Source organism: Centruroides vittatus, unplaced genomic scaffold (genome assembly GCF_030686945.1).
Source record: "Centruroides vittatus isolate TY-2023 unplaced genomic scaffold, ASM3068694v2 contig_1035, whole genome shotgun sequence".
Lineage (NCBI taxonomy): Eukaryota > Metazoa > Arthropoda > Arachnida > Scorpiones > Buthidae > Centruroides > Centruroides vittatus.
In genome coordinates, this window is record NW_027120673.1 from 2,266,944 (window position 1) to 2,290,365 (window position 23,422).

Below are 23,422 nucleotides of genomic sequence, written 5' to 3' on the forward strand. Positions count from 1 at the left end.
ACAAATCAAGAATACTAGAGAGCAAAAGAAGTACTACAATCTTGAAAATGAATTAGAAATCTTCCAGGCTACAGGTGAAAAAACACATAACATCTGTTTTTTCTTAAATGCATTAAAGACAATTCCACTCACATGAATTGAATCGGAAAGAGCATTCTCGATAGCAGGAATTTTCATTAAGTTAAATAAGAACCAGATCGAGAGATTGGAGTATTGACCGGACCATCTTTGCTTTTTAAAATCTTAATACAAAATATTATTATAAATTTTTATAATATGTTTTATTGAAAATACAAAAATTACCTTTTAAGTTAGAAGTTTAATCTAAGTTCATTTTTTAAAAATTTTTAACTCAATTCAAAGCATTTTGTTGTTGATGTATGCAGTTTCCAGCAAACTTTAATAAATTTTTTTCTATTTTTGAAAATTTCTACATAATTCAAAGGTAATTTTTAATATATATCTTACACAGCATTATTAATATGATTTTAGAGGTTGCAGAACATATTAAATTACTTCTAAAAATGAAAAATAATTATATTGTTTGATTTCATGATATTTTGTATATCTTAAAAATAATTAATTCTATCCTAGGAAACAGTTCAGTTTTAACCTGGAATCCTGGGAAAAGCAAAAGACTGGGAAATAAAAAATCCTAGTATGTAACAGAGTTTGTACAAGTATCTCTAGATTGCAATTTAAATGTCATCTGCAATCAACTGTGTCAGTATGGTCAAATATTTTTCTGTGGACCAATGTAAATTTTTACAAACTGGAAGTTGGGAAACACTGTACTAGACAATATACTTTTATTTTCATAATTTTTGATTAAATTTTATATATTATTATTGCTATTATTATTATTGGATATAAAAGAATAAGAATATGCTTCCAACTGAAATTATGCAATATTCAAATAGTTTATATTAAATTTGAAATTATACTTCTTATAATAACTCAATAAATCAATTATTCTAATACTTTTTCTAAAAATTAAATTTTAAAATCATTTCCAATTAAAATTTTATTTGAAAAACTAAGTAGTCAAATATTTGACAGACAAATATTTTCAAAAATTACATGTATCTCATTAAATTATACTATAACTAAAAAACATAACTGTATATTATAATAGAGATTATTATACTTTTGAAATTATGAAACAAATTCATTTTCTTAAGATTACTATTAAAGGTATTCATTTTTAATATATTATAAAAATGAATTACTTACTTGGATCACCATTACTGCCATTCCTACTTATCCCCACAGCCATTATGTTTTATATGTCATGAGAAATCTGAATGATAAACTTGTTTCAACATTAATCTACAAAACATAAAAATTGAAACATTTTAGCTCACACAAATACTAAATTTTAAATGTTTTTGTAATCAATATAATCAACTGTTATTTTTAAAGTTTTAGTTTATAGAGAGAACTATTAGAATAATATTCATAGAAGCTCAAGAAATCAAAGATGATGTAAAAACTCAATAAATCTTAATATAGCTCCTTACTAATAATGATTTTCTCAAGAACATTTATGACTTTTTCTATTTTAAATTTAAAAAATAATTTAGTTAGTTTTGAGAAGTCAAAGAGAAGGAAAGAAACAAGGCAGTAACAAGGAGTATGGTGACAGAATATAATTAATCTAAGAAGGCAGATAAATTAGATAGGACATGTTCCTTGGAACATGTACCTTTAGTAAAGGAACATGAATTATTGTAATTTCACTTAATTACAAATGATTAAGTCAATTATAACAGTGATTAAAAGAATATATATAAAACATTCTGGAATTTGAAACAGAAATCTCAGCTTGCTCTTGGTTTGTTCTTTAGATGTAAACCCAATGCATTTTTGAATGTTGTAAACCCATTACAACATTCAGAAATTGAGACTATCTGATAATGAGGGACTAAAAGACTTCAAAAAGCATTTAATCTAAAAGCAAAGATTTTTTTCAATGATTTCTATATAGCACTTAGCAAGGTAATGTTGTTTTCTGCATCATTACATCCCATACTTCTGTTAAAAGCAGATCACTTACTGGTATGTCACTTTAGAAGTTGCGATCTCTAACATTAACATAAGATGTTTTTCTCTTTCACTTCTGTTAACTCATTCCATGAATGAATGGAAGTGATAGATAGACCTAGAAATTCATTTTAGGTAAATACAAACAACCAAGTCTAAATATTCTGTAAATTTTAGAGACTCGATTGTTTATAAAATCATTAAATGCTAAATTATTCATACTTTTTTTTTTTTTTTTTTTTGCTAACTACAAGGGTCATTCAATGTTAAATGAACTTTTATTTCTATAGACCAAAAGAAATGTCCAAAACATGTATAAACTATGTCAATTTTTCGAAATACTCTCCATCTGTATATAGACAGATCCCTGTATATAGACTGTTCCCAGCGACAAGGTAGGTCCCTGATACCTTGTAGATAGAAGTGGGCTGATGTCATAGCCAGCACAGGACAACTTGCTGCAGTTCATCATCTGTCTGGAATTTCATTCCTCCCAGTTGCTCTTTAAGGGGCCCAAACAAATGGTAATTGCTGGGAGCTAATCACTTTCGGTATGATATGAACCAATTCAGAATCTGCTCACATGTCTCCTTGCGTACCCATTTCTGATCACATGTCAGCTGTCGGGGTACCCATCAAGGACACATCTTGTAAAACAGTAAGTGCTCGTGGATGATTTTCTCAACACTACCGACACTGATGGACACTTTGCAACATGTCTCACAGTTACTAGCCAGTTCCCCAGGATAACTTGCTCAACTCGTGTGATATTCACTGGCTTTACTGCAGTTGGTCGAACATGTCCACGTGTTTCATTTGTCACCAGCTCTCATCCTTCACCAAATTGTCGACACACTCTTACACACTTGCTTGCGATAGCATTTGTTCCCCATACTGTGCACTCAATCTTCTCAAAATTTCAGCAGGTTTAACCTTTTCCTTCATGAGAAATTTGATTATGCACTGCTGTTCCACTGTTGCAGACACATTACCTTCCGCCATGATTGTTAAAACTGCTACGCATGCGCAAAATACATCATGCTTGCTACCGAAATCTTGAGATGGATAATGCTACTCCCTCTTCGGGTTTTATCGTGCTACAGTTACTTTTGAAAATTATAGGCCCAAAAGTTTCATTTAACCTTGAACAACCTTTGTATTAACAATAGAAAATAAATTATTTGTTATAAAAGTAGGATATTAGTGTGGCTATGACCAACATTTAAAATTATTAACATTTATAAAAAATCTTTAACCATATTTATGCTACATGAATTAATGATTTGAAATTTTGAGAAAGTGATAATGAGAATCTTGGCAACCAACTTTAATTTCAAATTATTATTTCAGTTATAACAGTGATTTAAAGAATATATTTAAAACATTCTGGAATTTGAAACAAACCTCAGCTTGCTCTTGGTTTGTTCTTTAGATTTAAGCCCAAAGAAGCCCATCTTTAGATTTAATTTAGTTCACAGGAATAAACATTATACAGCTGAAAAAGTGTGCAAGGCTATAAGTCATTTAATAAGTCCCAGTTCAACAGAACTTAGTAAGAAATTAACCACTGTCAAGTACTATTATTATATTTTTGCAGATTGGCATATTGGTCTATCTGGAGAGATCATGAAATCAGATATTTCCATATGGTAAAAACCAACATGCCAGTTTAATCCAAGGTAATGCCAGCAATCCAGTTTATGCGAGGTTATACATCCCTTTCCACAAAGCATGTAAAAATCAAAATGAGCTACATTGTGTAGCATCTTGTAGATGCCAGTTTTTATTCTAAAATTGTAAAACTGTCAACATTACTCAAAAATTATAATTATATATTTAATTTCTGCATTTTGTCTACTTTGTAATGATGTAAAATACTTGTGGAGTCCCAAAAGTGGTTTTTTTAATGTTTATTTTATTGTAATTTGATCCAAAAATGCAAAAATAAGCATATCAAATTTCAAAAACTCAGAGTAAATTATCCCAACATACATGCATGATTAACTTCTGCTTTGTGTGAAATTTGAAAGGAAGGTGTTACGTTTTACAATCGGGGGTAGCATCCATAAAATTTTATTATTTTCATGGTAGTTTGTCACTGCGGCCCAAAATGGCAAACTACTACTACTACTAACTTCAATAAGCTGCTAATTCTTTTATTGCCCTGTAAATGAAAACTCATGTCCCTGTTGTAAATCAGTCAAATTACAATGTCATTATTTTACTGTACTGAGAAAAATGTTTTCTTTAACATTTATATAATAACTAGTTTTGTTAGATGTGATTTTACTTTTTAGCCACAGTTTAACTGGCATGCTGGTAACCCTAGGGTTTCTGATATGCTCCCTGGTTATATGTGGCATGATGCTCAATCCATGAAAATAAGGTAATAGTTATAATAATTTTTATAATAAAAATTTAATTACTAAATTTATTATAAATTATATACTACATAGTTTAAAAACTGAAGCAAATAAAGCAAAATAATAATAAAGTCATAGCTTTGATTTAGTTAGAATAAGGCAGAAAGTAATATTGTCGTGTGTAAACAAGGAAAAACACTGCACAGTCAAGTTAAGACTATTATTTTAAATGTACAGAATTATTTCATTTGTCAAAATTCACTTTAAAGCATTAAAAAAAAAGTGTTGAGTTAATACAATAAACTTCAATACTCAGTTTCTAAATAGTTTTCTGAGATGATGATATTATGTACAGAAGAGAAAAAAAATTAACCAATGAATCTGAGCTCCATAGTACAGGTTTTTCTGTTTCAACTTCACACAAAAACACAAATGTAATGTCATTCTACTAACATGCTATCTAAATCAGTTTAAAACATGCAGGTTCCAAAGGAGGATGTGGATGTCCAACAAAAGCATCAAGAGATGTTTAAAACAACAACCAGGGCCTACCAACTCCAACAAGTAATTAAAACAAGCATGTGCAGCTGCAGACTGTGTATACCAGATGCCCATCATAAAGATCAAAATAAAACATTGTTGTAAAGATCAATGTAAATTGACAGCAATTAGAAACTTGATTGATTTGTAGTATGTGACCAACTAAAACACCTTTCAGAACCAAAATTAACTAGTAAATATTTACTAAAGTTAGTTTTAGTTCTGTAAGGTGTTTTAGTACTGTATACTTACACTTCAGTTTAAAGAACTGTTATGAGTAACCAGCAATTGGCTCAGACTTTACATGGTAAACTTTGACCTCAAATATTTCAGTCCATAGATTGAATTTCAAAATTTTGATTTTGTAATGACATCAATCTTGCTAAGTTGTACACATTTGCAAAAAATCACTAAATGTGATTTTTAATATGTGGTTGCTTTAAGTGTGTATTTGTTTATTATTTGTGCCATGTAAAAATTGGGATTTCCTATCTAGAGCCGATGAATTAATAGAACAATCTAAGTCTGTCGTATTAAAAGAGGACCCAATGGCAACTATATTAGAGAAGACACATAAGGTCAGAGCACTCCCAGGGGTGGTACCTTCATTAGTTGGGCCTCTCAACCCACAAACAAATGTTGCTTGCCCAAGGTTGTTCTTCTAGGCAAAGACACATAAACCTGCATGGCCCTTAAGACCATTAGTTAATAAACACTCACTCTCCACATATTTCTGAGAAAGGACATTAGCGAAACAAATTACAGCTTCAGTTTCACCCTCTGACTGTAACCTCAGCCACATCGGATACTAAGTTGGTCATCTGTGCTAAATTAAAAAACCTTTCCACTTGCTCATACCATTTGTATAAAATTAATGCAATTTCCTTATATCCATCAGTGCCATATTTTGAAGCCGTCATGCTTGTAAATGTGCAGCTACTAGGCTCTTGATACTCAGTATCACAAGTATTACATTTGTGAGTGGCTCTCTTTCTTATCGTGGAAAACAATTATTTTCAATTCTATGGTAGTATATACAGACAGACCCAGGGAGTGCCAATGGGTTCCTCCTGTCACTCATTTTGGCAAAGCTCATCATGAGGAATATAGAATATAGTATTTTCAATGCACTGTTAACTGCCTGCCATTCAATCCTGTATTTACAATATGTAGTTGCTTGCATGGAATGGCCCCATGAATGAATTAAACAGCTTCGTTTATGTTAGCTTCTATATATCCAACTATCAATTTTACTGCAGAAGAATTAAGTGCCGAAATCTCCTTGTTAGATCTGGAAACACACAGATTACCTGAACTGATATTTTCTGTATACCATAAAAATAACTAGGTGCCACATATTATCCCCGCGACTGCATTCCAACCTTATCAGTTTGTAAATTTCACAATTACTTCTTTTATTTGCAGAGTGCTCCTTCTCTCATCCACCCAGACATTAGTAAACAATGAATTACAACTTATCAATAGGATGGTGAACAATGCTGGTTTTGTTCAAACAATGCTCCTTCCAGGTTTTGTTATCTCTATAACTGGGTCAAGAAAAACTTGTTTCCACAGACTTTCCTCTGCACTAAGGATGAACTAAGGCTAGTACAACCCTTAATACCATATTTAAGCCCTATATCACTGAGAGTAGAACATCTTTTCAGAAAACATGGATTTACTTTACCTATAGCCCCCCCAACCCACACTATGAAGAACATAATGAAATGACAGAGACATGCTCACATTAAATAAAAAATCGAGTCTACAAAATTCCATTACAATACGTACTCTCAGGGAAGGAAATTATTTACATTAGAGCTACTACTAGACTGTTACAGTCTTATATCCTGGAACATCAAGATGATATTAAGAAGAACAGACCAGCAACCGAGTTATCTAAAAGGGTACTAGACCATGGTTATTTACCTCTGTGGGCACACACCAAATTACTTAAGCAATGCTATGATCAAAGGGAGTTATATAGAGGTTCTCCCATATAAATATCCACAATAACACTATGCAATTCACCTTCCATAGAAATCCTGCAATTGTGGGTAACCTTATTCAAAAGATTCAATTTGTAATTTTGTATTTATATATATTCCACAATCATATACATGTTACTAAATTGGTTTTTACGGGTTTTTGGAAATGTGATGTGAATTACAACATATTTCTATAATTTTTTGAAAACATTTTAATTTAACTTAGTTCTGTATTCTATCTATGTGCCTTGGATAACTTGAAAAAGTCTGTTCAAATAACTGAAAGTTCAAAAATTAAGTTAACTGTATTTGATTCTTTTTTGTCAATTCTTTTTTGCCTGATGATGATGGCTGTAAGCTGTTGAAATTACTAGCAAGTACCTCTTAATTATGCTAATAAATCATGTTTATAATGCCACTACACTGTTGTGTTAATTATTTCATGATTGTAGACATGAAGTGTGTTTTTATGATTATTGTGGTTGCTTTAAACTTCAATCATGGACAAAACACACTTTGACTTATGGAATGTCTGCTCACAAATTTTATTAATGAACCCATAAGCATTTTTGAATTTTAATACTAAAAACAATCACTTCAAAAATAATAATAATAAACTCAATCTAAATCAGTTAATATATACAGACACTTTGTTAATTGAAATTATACAAATTTACCTTGAATTTTCTATTAAAGTAATGTAAAAATTATCTGTTTAATTCAATTTTCTTTAATTTTTGGATAATTCAAAGCCAGAATATCCTCATATTTTGGAAATTACTAGAGTTTAGAAATTTGAAGCTGGAGTAGTGTAGTTATATTGGACCTACTCTTTTCCCCCGACTGTCGGTCCATATCCAATCTCTTTGTAAGTAGTTGTAAAAGTAATAAACAAGGGTAGACAAAGAGTCATAAAAAAAGGGGAGAAAAAGCGAGAAAAATGAGAGTTGAAGAAGGAGAGTCAGAGGAGAGGTGGGAGGAGGGTAGAGTTAGTGAAGAGAGGAGAAGTGGTGGAGTTTGAAAGTGGGAAAGGAAGGATAAGAAGATTCAGAAAAAAAATATATCTCTTTCTAGACTATACATACAAATGAGTCTAAATCCTTCTGTCCTTTCACTTGCTTGTAGAGACAGTAACAAATCTACAGCAGAACCAACTTTTTTTTGTAGGCTACATGTTTGCAATCAAATGTAAAAAAGTTAAAAAGCATATGAAAGGACAGAAAGATTTGGACTCATTTGTATGTATAGTCTAGAAAGAAATATATTTTTTCTGAATGTGAATTCATCTTGGCAATTTTTTAATTTAATTTAAGGATAAGAAGAGTCTCATTAACTGCATAGGATTGAGTTTCTGCCATATACGATCAAGTGTGATTAAAGTTTGTTTTTTGTTAAGATATTTGACTGTTTCAATTTGATACAATGAACCGGCAAGAGGGAATACATGAATGAAGACTGAATTCTCTAAAAGTAGCCTAGTTCATACTTAGTGAATGGTGAAAAGTAAAAAACAAATGCAAAACTGGTCTAGGCTGCAAAAAGCAGAAAGCAATTGCACTTATAACAAATAGGGTTGGCGTCAGGAAAGGCATCCTAAAACCTATGCTAAAACTACATGGAATGTTTGCTCAAGTAAGTTATAACTGTGTTAGGACGTCCCCCCAAAGTGATGCAGAGTCATGTCGCTCGAAAACTATGTCAAATGAGCTAGAGCTACCGAAACAAGGACAGGTTCAGATAAAGAAGTTAAACCAGAAAGAGAAGAGGAAGAATAGTATAAGAATAGGTACTCTAAACATCGGAACATTGAATGGGAAGAGTAGAGATTTGGTTGATCTGATGCAAAGGAGAGTGAACATTTTGTGCCTGCAAGACACAAGATGGAAAGGAAATAAAGCTAAAGAACTTGGTGAAGAATACAAACTGTTTGTGAGTGGAAAGGGAGGAAGGAATGGAGTTGGTATCGTAATTGATAAAGTTCTAAAAGACAGTGTCTGTGAGGTTAAACAAAGATGTGTTAGAATTATGAGTGTTAAGTTGGACATTGGTGGAATTTTCATTATGATTGTGTGTGTGTATGCTCCTCAGCCAGGTAGTGGAGAAGAAGAAAAGACAAATTTTTGGACAGATCTTGATCAAGTTATAATGTGTGTTCATATTAATCATGAACAAGAGATTAATCTGTGGGAGGGAATTTAAATGGTCATGTTGGGAAGAGGAAGAATGTGGAAAGAAGAGTTCTTGGGAGGAGGAGTGTGGGAAAAAGACTAGTCAGTCATGCTGTGGCTTTTGACCTTGCGCTAGTTAACACCTATTTTGAGAAGAAAGCGAACCAACTGGTTACATACATGAGTGTGGAGGTAGATCCAGTCAGATTGATTTTTTCTTGTGCCGCAGGAGACATCTGAGAGAAGTGAGAAACAGTAAGGTGTTTAATGAAGAAAGTATTCCTGCACAACATAGAATCCTCCTGGTGGATTGTGACTTTCTTATGGGTAATTGTAAGAATTGTGTTAGTCAGATTGAACAAAGGATCAAATGGTGAAAGAGGAGAAATTAAGGAAAGAGTTTAAGGTAAAAGTGTTAAAAGAAATCCAGTTCCTGGATGATGTGCAAACATGGTGGTTGCTAAATAGTAATTGCATTTTGAAAGTTGGAGAGGAGGTGTTGGATAAACTTCAGAGAAGAGATCGCCAAAAGAAAAAGAACTTTGGTTGTGGAATGCAATCACTTCAAAAATAATAATAATAAACTCAATCTAAATCAGTTAATATATACAGACACTTTGTTAATTGAAATTATACAAATTTACCTTAAATTTTCTATTAAAGTAATGTAAAAATTATCTGTTTAATTCAATTTTCTTTAATTTTTGGATAATTCAAAGCCAGAATATCCTCATATTTTGGAAATTACTAGAGTTTAGAAATTTGAAGCTGGAGTAGTGTAGTTATATTGGACCTACTCTTTTCCCCCGACTGTCGGTCCATATCCAATCTCTTTGTAAGTAGTTGTAAAAGTAATAAACAAGGGTAGACAAAGAGTCATAAAAAAAGGGGAGAAAAAGCGAGAAGTTACAGTTAGACAAAAGAGAGGCAAAGAAAAGATGGGAATTGATGGAAAGGCCAGAAGATAAATAAACTCACCATTTGGCAAATAAAATGACTAAAAAGGCAGTGGCTATTGCAAAAGCAAAGGCTTTAGAAGAGGCTTATAAAGTTTTTGAAAGGAAAGGTGGTGAAAGGCAGTTGATGAGAATCACCAAAGCAAGAAATAAGGCATCAAAAGATTTTACCTCTATTAAACTGATTAAAGATGATAAAGGAGTGGTATTACAAGATTACGAAAGGGTCAAGGAAAGATGGAAAGAATATTTTAGGAATTTATTGAATGAAGAAAATCCCAGAAATGTATACAAGAATGGAGGCAAACGAAGGAGTGGTGCAAGATATTAGCAGAGAAGAAGTGGAAAGTGTGCTCAGGAAAATGAAGATGGGGAAAGCAGCAGGCACTGATCAGATTCCAGTTGAGACTTGGAAAGGTTTGAGTAAGGAGGAAATTGATATCCTCTGGAACCTTATGAAGAAACTCTGGCAGCAGGAGAAGATCACAAATGAATGGAGGAAGAACATTCTTGTGCCAATCTTTAAAGGTAAAGGAGATGCACAGAATTGCAGAAATTACAGAGGTATAAAGTTATTGTCCCATACTATGAAGATTTGGGAGAAAATTGTAGAAAGAAGGATTAGGCAGGAATCTGAGATTGGAGAGGAACAGTTTGGCATTTTGCCAGGAAGGAGTATGACCAATGCTATATTTGTTCTAAAACAGCTAATGGAAAGGCACAGGGAAATGCAGGAAAATTTGCACATGGTGTTCATAGATCTAGAAAAGATGTATAATAGGGTACCAAGGCAAGAGGTATGGGGATGTTTGAAGTAAAAGAATGTTCCAGAAAAATATGTTAGGCTTGTCAAGGAAATGTACAAGGGAGCAGAGACTCAAGTTAAGAGTAGTGTGGGCACTACAGAATGGTTCTTCGTTAATGTTAGTTTACATCAGGGATAGGCCCTTAGCCCTTACTTGTTTGACCTGATAATGGACGTATTGGTGTGTGACATGAAGTGTGAGGTTCTGTGGAGTATGCTGTTTGATGGATGATATTGTGCTGTGTGAACTTCCCCAAACCAAGGCTGAAAAGAAACTGGAAAATTGGAGGAAAGTTTTGGAAGAAAGGGGCATGAAGATTAGCAGAACTAAAACAGCTTATATGACTCTGAATGGTAGAGACGAGTGTAATATTAAAATCCAAAATGTGCTGCTTCCTTTGGTTCCGAGTTTAAAATATCTTGGGACATTTGTCGAAATGAGAGGTGGATTAAACTCGGAGATGCAGCATAGAATTCAATGTAAATGGGTGGACTGAGAAAGCTGAGCAAGGTGTTATGTGACAAGAATGTTAGCTGCAATCTGAAAAGAAAATTGTATAAATCAGTTGTTAGACCTGCAATGTTATATGGGGCTGAGACATGGGCAATAACAAAAGCCCAAGAAAGAAAGATGAAGGTGGCAGAGATGAGAATATTCAGATGGATGTGTGGAGTGTCAAGGAAGGATAGAATAAAGAATGATTTTTATTAGAGGTTCTGTTAAGGTGGGCCCCTTGAGTAAAAAGATGCAAGAATGTAGGTTGAGGTGGTTTGGCCACACAGAGCGAAGAAGTGACAATTATGTTGGAAAGAAGATCGGAAAACTGGTAGTAAAAGGAAAAAAGAAAAGAGGAAGACCAAAGATGAGTTGAAAAGATAAGGTGGAAAAAGACTTGAACCAGAGGGGACTTAAGAAAGAAGCAGCTCTTGATAGGAAGAAATGGATGTATTAGAGAAGGAAACGCCGACCCCATATAAACATGGGAAAAGGCGAGGATAAAGAAGAAAGATTGCATATTTGTTACAAAAAATGAAAGATATGTTAAAAAGAAAATGATGTTGGGTGAGACAAATGTTTAAAAAGTGAGAATTGCAAGGATATCACATTAATTTTGACATCTCTATTGTGTGATAATTTTGTAACCATTTTAAAAACTACTAGAAACACCTGACAACAAATGACACTATGATAAGTGGTGAAATTTTTTCATTAGCAAAAAAGTTCAACAGTTTCAAACTTCTGAGCAATTTTGTGAAATGATGAAACTCACTTGAAATGACATCATGTATGATGTGTTTTTCACTCTGCTTTTTTGTTTTCACCAGTGTTCTGCTTGGTGTAAGCTTGACAAGAAAATGTGACAACCAAAGTAATTACACTGTATCTGTATTACTTAATACTTATTAATGAAATTGTTCAATTCAAATTATTTTGCACTCCCCTTGAACTTTGAATTAACCAAGTTTGACTGTATATGAAACAATTTACATTTATGCCAATACAATATTTTAAATAGTATATAGAGTGGTCAAAAAGTGTAGAAACACTCATCTAAGACAACAAAAGATTAGCAAACAGTAATATAAAGTTCCAACATGTAATATGGGAGAAGGGAACTGTCAGGAGGGAACAAACATAATGGCCATCTTGAAATTCACCTTGTTGGATTCAGCTCTTTGTAAATGGGAAGGTGGGCATGTTCTATATCAGTCTGGTGGAGAATTTCACCCCAAAAATGATAATGTACTTAATTTTAACACAACTTTACTCATTCTCAGAATTTATAAAATTTTTTTGTTTTTTACATGATGGCACTTACACAAGCATAATACATTAATATAGTCCTGATATTAGATGACTGAAGCACACACTGCAGAAGATTTTGACCAATGCCATTCATCTTAAACAGTTTGTACTAGTATTTAAAACAGATGTGTTGGACAACGTTCATCAGGAATAAGAGAAGATAATAGCATTAACACTCCAACATCAAACATATCCTGTTGACCTTGTAGTCAACTTTGATAAAAAAATAATTTGATACATTTTTGATACATTACACTTACAAATTAGTGTTTTTAGATTTCACAAAAAATCATTTAAATCTTGAGAATTAAACTTACTTTAAAATAAATTGCACTATTGTTTTCCTGATAAAATTCTCTATCAGTTTAACATGTCACATGCAAACCTTTCCATTTAAAAACATGGAACTGAATCCAAAATGGCTGCTATGGCCTAACAATTTCTCTTCTTATATTGTTTAGGGAGATTAAATTGTTTGCCAACCCAGTTTTGTTTTATATAAATAGATTCTTCTACATTTTTGGATTACTCTGTATTTTATTTTTCAATAAAACTGATAATAATTACCTTAAGATTTAAGGTTAAGAATTAATTCTGTTGTCTGGATGATGATTCAGAGGATCTCACTTTTCTCCAAATGATGTAGTATCTGTCAAAATTTAAGAACATAATTTCAATTTCAAGCAATCAATTTGGCATCACATTTTAATTAATATTAATTAAGATAAAAAAACAAATTCAAAATTTTATAACTTTTAGACATAATTGTATAAAAAGTTTAAGTTCAAATTTCATTATGATTTAAATATTGGTTACTGGAAGGTACTTATTGCAGCCCAATAAGTACAGTACCTTCCAGTAACCGAGTGGACAAAACTACCGAACACTGGTAGTTGGTTGTGAGATCGCATATAGCCATGTGGTGCTTTCTGGGTTTTCTTTGTATTAGTAACACTTAAATTGGGGCCAGCTTTACATAAAAGTCTTTCCAGGATGGATCGTGAGACATAAATGATCTGCCAAGGAGCATTCTCTTTGGCAGATCATACATGTCTCATGTTGCCATAACCAAATAAATCAAACCAAGTCTAATAATTTTTCTATAAATGCGATATTTACAAGGACATACTTAACTGCCACGAAACCTGGACATCCTGCCCCTCCCGATTTCATCTCCCCTTAGTAACTCAAAAACCCATTGCCCCAAACTTCTTTCATTGACTGCTTAAGATGTTCTGATGTTCAGCAAAATTAATGTACAGTATGTGCAACAATTTTAAGACACAAAGTAGAGCTTGAAATCTTTTTCTGTGCAGATGCTTATTTTTCCTATTTATTATCATGGTGACATTGCTTCATTCAAAATTTCCTGTAGTTTAGTCTGTGTAATGTGCATTTTATTCACATGTCAAGTCTTACCATCAAATCTGCTTCCAGTATGCTTATGCCACAACTTTCAAAAGTTTCCTTTACTTAGATGTTTTTACTGAGCTTTACTTTTCAGCCTAGTTTCACCAGGTTTTTTTTATGGGATCATATAAAAGCAATTATTCTTGCATTTTTACAAGATTTTTTTATTTAAACAAGTCTTATATCAAGTTTTTTGGTCATTAAGCTTTGCAACTTGGATCTCATATGGGAGGGATCACTACAACCTATCCAACACAGATCACTTTTCAAATATTAATAGTAGACCAGTATTAAATAGTAGTCATTGACCATCCTCTCTCCCGGGAGGAAGACAACTATTACTTTTGGTCAAATTAACTTCGCCCTCCATCTGCATCAATTCCTTCTTCCTATCTGACCCACCAGTATGGTGGCATCCAAATAGGAAAATTACATAATACGAGGTTACCAGCCTGAACAAAATATGATTTAAGGGGCTTTTGAAGGTGCCCAGTTTAAATATTTGGTCCATTTTTCACAAAATTTGATTCATTGGCAGATCACCATTTGATGTTGAGCTGTGGATGAAACAGTTTGTTAGTGCTAACGTTAGAAAAAAAAAATATGATATGATATCTTAAAAAATTTAAGCTATTTTCAATCAGTGTCTACTTGACCAATGAAATCATGTCATTTTGTACCATTCGAGTATTGTGATAAACATGCCAATGGTAGGCTGAAATAACCAAATTCTTTATATGGTTTTCATTTTAATATGCTATATCATAGTATTTGATTTACATAACTACAAACGTTATCTTACATAAGGGTTTATCCCACTGAGTGACCAATCTAATACATTTGAAATATTTTGTTCCTCTACTGTACACAATTTAAAGAATTTTTAAAAATGTGTTAGACTGGTCACTCAGTGTGATAAACCCTTTTGTAAGATAACATTTGTAGTTATATAATCAAATACTATGATATATTATAATATAATAGAAAAGCTAGAAGTATGAAATAATCTAACAATCTTAATGTTTGTACTTATTTTTGCCTGGTCTATGCTGGGTTTACCTGCTATTATTATAATATATATTATATTATATTAATAAAATTTTGCATTTAATTTAACTTAAGCACATTTAAACATGAATTTTTGAATGTCAATTAACAGTTTTATTAATTAATTAAATTTAAATTTAACCATGGTGTGTACTGAAAAACAGAAATAGTATCTTTCCTGCAGTGCATTGAAAAGTAATTTAAATAGCAACATCATCGATGAATCATTCATGATGTCTGACACAAGGCAATCTCAGTGCCACTAACTTCTAAATGAGTAGTCCTGCTGTTGATTGTTCAGGCCATTGACTTTCTTTAACCTCTTATAAACACAGAAAAGATCAATTTGCTTTATAATCTAAAAACTGTTTTAACTAACAATAATTTAAATAATTCTGGAAACTTCAATCCAAATTTAAAAAATTTAAAATAATAAAATTTTTGTATGTTAGATGTCTATATCAATAAAAACCTATAATCATCATATTTTTAAAATACAGTCAAACCTGTTTTTATGCGGGGGATAGGGACCGCATTAAAAAAAATCTCACGAAACTTCACGAATGGCTGTAAATAATAGTTTTCGCAACACAATTAAAAAAATAATATTTTTATGCGGTCAACAGGGACCGCATAAAAAAAGTCTCACATAGAAAATAACTCAAAACCGTACGAAATAGAATTTATTGACAACAGATGTCAGCACTTGACTGCATCGTCTGGTCTATCGTCTGTTTTACATATTTTTGTCCAGGTGGTGTTTTGTTGACTTAAAAAGTAAATTATTTCATTTTTCGCATATTCATGCAATAATATTACTATAATAAGTGCATTTATGCTATAATAAGTTTATTTAGCTATAATAAGTCAACGTGAGACATGATGAATCACACGAGACTAGTCGCCAACTATACCGCACAAATTAAAAATTCGCATTTAAAAAATCGCACATAAAAAGAGCGCATAAAAACAGGTTTGACTGTACTTCAAAAGTATTCTATGTTCTAAATCAGGCCTGGCCAACCCGCGGCCCGTCACGTTAAACTGTGTGGCCTGTTAAGCAATATTATATATCTATTTCAACTTTTGTTTCCTGTTATATGTATACCAAAGCAATTAAATAAATGAAAATTTGCATGTGTCATTGTTATAATGTGCAAGTGCGAGTACAAACTCTTGGTATAACAATAAAATCTTATTCATTTTGTATTTGTTTTACTTTTTTAAAAGCATGTTTGCCTAAATTGTGGCCCACCATAATGTTACGCATGATCAAAGTGGCCTGTGAAACAATTTGGGTTGGCCAGGCCTGTTCTAAATAATAAAACATTGGTTTGGGAAACACTCAATATAAAAAAACTCAGGCAAAATATATTTAAAAATAGTTTACTCTTAATGAAAACAACATTCTTGATATAACAGATCAGCATCAACATAATATTCTGCTACCAGCTCAACTGAGTAAAATGTCATTATCTAGTTTGATCCATCTACCTTCAGGCTCTGAAGAGCCAGAACCAGTTAGATCTACTTTGTTTTTGCTGAAGCCAAAGCTCAGAACCATATTCTTTAAAAAATTCTTGGCCCTAGCTCTGTTTTCTTCTCTCTTAGGCTTAGATGTTAATTTTTCAGCTATTTTCTAGAAAGTTTTGAGCTTTTCACTTTTGAAAATGCAGTGATACCTCGTACTTCAAACAACTCTAACTTCGAATGAATGCTTCAGAGTTTGAATGCTAAATTTGACAAAAATTTGTTTCAGAATTCAAACAACACTTCAAAATTTGAACTGCATGTGCAGTGAAAAATGTGCTCAAAGTGTAAACATAGTCCGTTGCATGCCCAAGTTTTTTTTTCACTCTCGTGTTATGCTTGTATGTTTTCAGTGTTTTTCATTTTATTTTTGATGTGTTTGGTTATATGTATTACATGTTATTCATCAATTTTTAACAATTTCTTCTTGCAAGTTTTCTTTGCCAACAGTTTTTGGGCACCCCATATATTTTGTATTCTATAATTCAAAATTTCTTAAATGGAATTTTTGTGCAAGTGTATGGAAGCAAGTCTAAGAGGAAAGTTGTAATATCGACAATTGAGATGAAAAAGGAACATGAAGGCAATATGAGGGTTGTTCAAAAAGTTCCTGAACTTTATTTACTACAAAAAAAAATACTTCACTTACAATTTATTTGTCAGGGCCTCCTTCAAAGTAGCCTCCTCTCCAACATATATACTTATCCCAACTGTGTTTCCACTTTTTGAAATAGTCCCGGAATGCTCTTTTCGGATGCTCATAAGTTTCTCCATCGTTTTTCTTTCTATCTCTGAAATGGTGACAAATCTTTTTCCTTTGAGCATATTTTTTAGTTTTGGAAACAGGAAAGTCGCATGGGACCAGGTCAGGTGAGTAGGGTGAGTGGGGAAGCACAAAGGTCTCATTTCTGGCCAAAAAACTCACGAGTTCCGAGTTCTGAGGAACGAATGAGCAAGTGCGTTGTCATGGTGAAAACCACTCGCCACGCCTCCAAAGTTCGGCTGATTCTGTTTCTTAGGCGTTTCATAACCCCCAGGTAGTACTCTGTCTTGACTGTCTAGCCTGTAAGTAGGTATTTGTGATGCACAACCCCTTTGCATTGAAAAAAACAGTCAACATCACCTTAATATTTGAGCGAACTTGTCAAGCTTTTTTTGGGGAGTGGCTGTTTCACCCACCCTCACTATAAGCCTTGGTAATCAACTCAAAAGTTTCCATGAAGGACTTCCTGAGTTTCACACAGAATTTCACAGAATAACGATGCTCCTTCAAAGAGTTCATTTCAGCAGATCTGATTTTTCATCAAATGTCACTTCACATAAACGGCCATTACTAATCACCAAAACAAGATATCAACAAACGGTTGAAACATGATACTTGGAAGGTTTCTGCAGACGCAACGCCTCCAAGCGGATTAAAAAATAACCAACCGGAAGCACACTATTCAAAAAGTTTGGGAACTTTTTGAACAAGCCACGTACACATGGGATCTGACAGCTGTGTTTAAGATGCCAAAGTCAATGGTGTGTGACCAGTAAATGCAATTTTCATTTTATTATAGAGTATTTGTGTATTTTTATTATCAGGGCATTTAATTGTGTTATTTATTACATATATTTCCTGTTTTAATTTTATTGAAAGAAGTATTATCTAGGGACTGGAAACTAATTAATTCACTTTCCATTACTTCTGAGAAAAACTGATTCAGACTTCAAATGACCTCCTAGACTGTATTAAATTCAAAGTATGAGGCACCACTGTGTTTAAAAAATTTTAAAAATCTAACCAAAACTTTTTAACATCTTATATTTTTGACATACTACCAAGGATATATTCCTGATATTATTTTTCAGAATTAAACAAAATTAATTTACATCCACTGTAATCAATAATATAGACAATATTTCAGCAGCTTTTAAATAATAACTAAAATGTTATAACATTAATTTTGTTTATATCAATATGTTAAGTACCATAAATAACACCAATATCATGAATAAACTGCAAAGAACAAGATTTTAACCAAAAAAATGTTTTCTACTGTTTTTAACAGTCATCATAAGGCTAATAAACAGTAATTTGACACTAAAGGAAGGCATTAAGTGCCATCTCTTGCTAAATTTAATAACTAGAGACAGGTCTCTAGTGCCAAATTACTTAGAACTTAATTAATAATAGTAGTAGTAAAAATATAACCCAATACAATTCAGCAATCATTTGGCTTTAAATTCTAACTTTTCAGGAAGCTTAAAAAATATCCCTATACAAGTTACTTGACAAACTCAGGCAAACTTTGAACATCTTCAGATAGTCTCAACTGTCACATATTAGATAAATATGAAGATATTGTAATGATATGGAGAAAAAATATTTTACTACACTATTTAAAGAAAGTGATAATTGACCATTTTGAATATTTGCTGGTTTTGTATAGGTCACTTCATTCATATAAAGCATTGAAGTTAAAAAGCAAAATGGTAATTATAAAGAAAGCAAATATTATACTGTTACAACATAATGCTTTTTCATTCTGGCCTACATGATTTCCAGAATCTTATTGTAAAATGAACTTTACTTTTCTCATTGACTCAATCCAAAATTGAGGCTACATTTCTGGAAATCTTTCTTAAGGCTACATTTTACAAATAACATACCTACATACACAATATTAATACTTAGCTATTCACCAAAAATATATACTTAATTTGTGTCGAGTTAGATCCTAGAAAATCATAAAACAATTTTATTATCATACATTTTGCTATTTATATATAAATTCAAACTTTCAGAATGAAAGTATGCTCAACGTATCATAGAGTTATAACACAGTAAGATATGTTGTGCAACGAATATTATCCATATGCTAATTATAGTTTAATATATCTGATAATAGTGCTAAAATAACATACTGTTACATGTGATCAAAAGATATATTTGTACTGTTTATATAAAGCAATAGAAACAAATTATAAATAAATTGAATAAATATTTTTGTATTGTTACAAAGAACGTTGCTTGAGGAAGGACCCAGGGAGGGATCCGAAAACGTTAGCGTACACAAATTAATTATACCCCACACTGGTTAAAGATTTTATCGAAGGATTATTTTTATAAATAAATTGGTAGGCAAATGGCACAATCTCGCTGCTAATTTATATGTAATATAATCTGTATTAAATTCCTTTTAAGTTTCAATGCAAATTGTATTTGATTTCATTACAGTTAAATATTTATTAGAATATTTAAGAATCAGTATGTGTTAATAAAACAACAAATTACTTTAAATGAAAATTGATAATTGGAAAAATTATTGTAATCTTCCAAACATTGACAATTTTTTTATCTTAGTATTAAAGAAAAATTTTCCAGTTTAATAAATAATACTTTTCATGTCAAATTTTTTAAGGGATTGAATTTTAAAAGATAAAATAAAACCACACTGTAAGGCACCAAATTCACTGCCATTATTACTGTCCATAGTAGGAAATGTTTTCATCTCAAATATCTATAAACACAAAAGTAATAAGTATTTAATATATTACTACTATCAAAACATATGCAAATTACAATAAATTTTTAAATCAAAATGTGCTGCAATCAAAGACTTAATTTGAAGCAAGAGAGAAATAATGGTGCTGTTAAACTTATATAATTGGTAGAAAATAGATCAATAACAACAAATCAGAGTTTCATCTATAATTTGAATTTAAATGAAGGTATAGCCATTAGTGAGCTCTGCCAACCACTACTACATAATCAGTAGAGTCCATTGGAGATCCCTTTCAACCCCCCCTTCCTATCTGTTTATAATTCACTGTGTTGTAATAATGTCAATTTTGTTGATTCTCACATATGCATTTTTATGTTTTTATGATTGTTTAAAACCTTTTAATTTCATTCCTTTTTTAAAAAAGGTTTAACTTCATTTGGCCAATTTTATATCAATTTATTTATTTTATTTTATTTTTTTTTAAAATCTTATCAATTGTACTTTTATCTATATACAGGTATAGGCAATTTACGTTCTTTAATTTCTTAATGTTATTTTATTTATATATTTTTTTATTTTATAAAGGTTTTTTAATATATCCAGTTTAATTGCCCAGTTTTCATACCAATCTGTGTTAAATAATCAAATACTGTAAGTAAAAAAATTTTTGTAAATAATTTAGGTAAACCATGCTTGTGAAGTAGTCTAATATTGATATTTGTTTTATACAAATATACATCAAACAAAACCTGATAACATAAGCAAATACACCAACAATTTGCCATAAATGATTGGGTTAAATTTTGGATAACTGATTATAGAAATAAATTTGGTACTAGAGCTAGGCATTAGGCGCCATCTCTTGTTAAAACTAGTAATTATAATATTTTAATTACTAGTTTTAACAAGAGATGGCGCCTAATGCCTAGCTCTTGTCAAAACTAGCTGCAATTTTTTTAAATGTCTGATTGTAAGGCCTTGTGTAATTAACATTTAAATTATGTGTAAAACTTGAAGGAAGCCATCAACATCATCTGATAATACTTGTGACCAAAGTGACTGAGCACTGAGTTAGTACCATTTATTTACTTGAACAACTCCAAGAAAATGTCAGGAAAAAGTCTAATCTTTGGAATGACAAAATAACAATTCATAGTTTCTTCACTATGATGATAAACCTATATATGCAATGACTATTTGCACAAACCTCATGAATGGTAAAGATGACCGTGCTTCTCCATCCTCTTCCAACCTGACCCTGAAAACATTTTTTAATATCGATTTCAGCTTTGCAAACAAACACAATGATCTCATCATGAAGTAGAAGAAACAAATTAACAAATGTAGCGTTGTGTGAACATGGAAAACACATTCAGAACTGCTTCCAGAAATACACCTTTTCCAACAGGGTTTATATCAACTGAGGAGGAGACTATTTAAACATAAACCAAAAATGTGTCCCAAAATGTTCCAAATTTTGTTTTTTAGACTTTCATATTTTGTTTTGTAATCAATCTTTATTAAAACTAAAGTTTGTTTTCTTTGCTTTGATCATAGCAGTTCCTTTCCAGTACTTTTTTCCACACTAAAAATTTTAATTTTTCAATCATTAAAAAAAAATTTAAAAAATAATAAACTTAATAGGAGATAATGTTTTAGGGCCCAGTTTCTGGACACTTGTCTGAATCTTCAACAAAGCAGATCTTTGCTAATTTTTCCAGTTTATTTTCTAGTGAATTTATGAATTTCATATAAGTAAACAAGAGATAATTTAACTATTAGGATAAAAGTTGACAATGAAATTGAAAACATTGAAATCTAAGAATTATGTCTGTTGTTCCAAACTTGCTAGCAATTTTAGAAATGTTACTAAACATAAGTAGGCAAGGCATTAAAGTATTCAGTAAAGATTGATTAGGAAATAGATAATTTTATGCACACTTATTCTTTGCCAATTATTCATAGTCAATCAAACTGAAGGCATTGGCTTTTACACTTTTCAAATTCCATGAAGTTATTCTGAATAAAGTAATTGTAATGGCAATTTACTAAGCTTGTCTGGATTATTCTTCTGATGTAGTTTATGCTTCTAAGTATGTCTGACCACAGTATTTTAATTGAAATATAAGTTATTTATGGTTTTCTTAGCCCTTATGTCAAAAATTAATTCGACATTCTCATTTGAAGATGTTTAGCTCTGTTTACCACAAGATCCATTTTTGCCACAGATCTATCAACTCAACAAATTTTGGTAAAGATTTATTTCTTGATCTTTACATTTTTTTTATATAAAACTAAACGTAAAGTATAACAAAATCCCTTTTATTTCAATTTTTGTTACCATTTGTTATTATTCCTTATTGTTGTTATACTAAGATGGCAAAAATCCATTTTTAAACTTAAATTTTTTTATTTGTAGCCCAATTTTAATAAAAAGAAAATTTGATAAATAAAATTCAGTAAAAAATGCATTATATCATCAAGAAGAGACCTTTTATGCCTTGAAATAATGTTCTGTTTGTAGCAAATAAGTAATCTTTTCTTTTTCTTAAATACAGTCAAACCTGTTTTTATGCGCTCTTTTTATGTGCATTTTTATTTGTGCGATTTTTTTAATGCGAAATTTTAATTTGTGCGGTATAGTTGGCGACTAGTCTCGTGCGATTTGTCATGTCTTACGTTGACTTATTATAGCTAAATAAACTTAAAGCATAAATGCACTTATTATAGTAATATTATTGCATGAATATGCGAAAAATGAAATAATTTACTTTTTAAGTCAACAAAACACCACCTGGACAAAAATATGTAAAACAGACGATAGACCAGATGATGCAGTCAAGTGCTGACATCTGTTGTCAATAAATTCTATTTCGTACGGTTTTGAGTTATTTTCTATGTGAGACTTTTTTTTAATTGTGTCGCGAAAACTATTATTTACAGCCATTCATGAAGTTTCGTGAGATTTTTTTTATGCAGTCCCTATCCCCCGCATAAAAACAGGTTTGACTGTATACACAAAACAAGAATAGATGTTTGAAATCTGTTAAAAAAAAAAAAAAAAAAAAAGGTTTTTCTTATTAAGTTACTATTAATCTACAGAATCCTACAGACACACGCAGTATGGTATCATTATATTAATACAAATAGTCTGACTTAGGACAGCATTCTCTATCTCCATTCCAGGACTCCTGTTGTACGCCAACAAAATAAAAATGACAATAATGGGATAAGAGTCCTAAGGTTGCACTTCAACATAAAGCTTAACCACTTC

The 23,422-nt window shown here is 31.5% G+C and overlaps 3 protein-coding genes across 4 annotated transcripts in view; 1 reads left to right on the forward strand and 2 right to left on the reverse strand.

The window, feature by feature from the left end:
- LOC136969432 (patched domain-containing protein 3-like) overlaps positions 1–23,422 on the reverse strand; it is a 330,862-nt gene that overhangs the window by 265,911 nt on the left and 41,529 nt on the right. The window lies entirely within an intron of this gene.
- The window catches only part of metro (membrane palmitoylated protein 7-like protein metro), an 82,579-nt gene that overhangs the window by 50,211 nt on the left and 8,946 nt on the right, over positions 1–23,422 (reverse strand). For both annotated transcript variants that reach the window (XM_067263637.1, XM_067263630.1), the window contains exons 2-3: positions 13,238–13,319; positions 1,234–1,329 (exon numbers count right to left, since the gene is read on the reverse strand). In XM_067263637.1, the coding sequence (XP_067119738.1) occupies positions 1,234–1,276 (43 nt within the window). In that variant the 5' untranslated portion in view covers positions 1,277–1,329; positions 13,238–13,319. The remainder of the gene's footprint in view (positions 1–1,233; positions 1,330–13,237; positions 13,320–23,422) is intronic.
- On the forward strand, positions 8,630–9,133 carry LOC136969080 (uncharacterized). The gene has a single exon (XM_067263178.1). It carries the CDS (start codon positions 8,630–8,632, stop codon positions 9,131–9,133), a length of 504 nt encoding a protein of 167 aa, XP_067119279.1.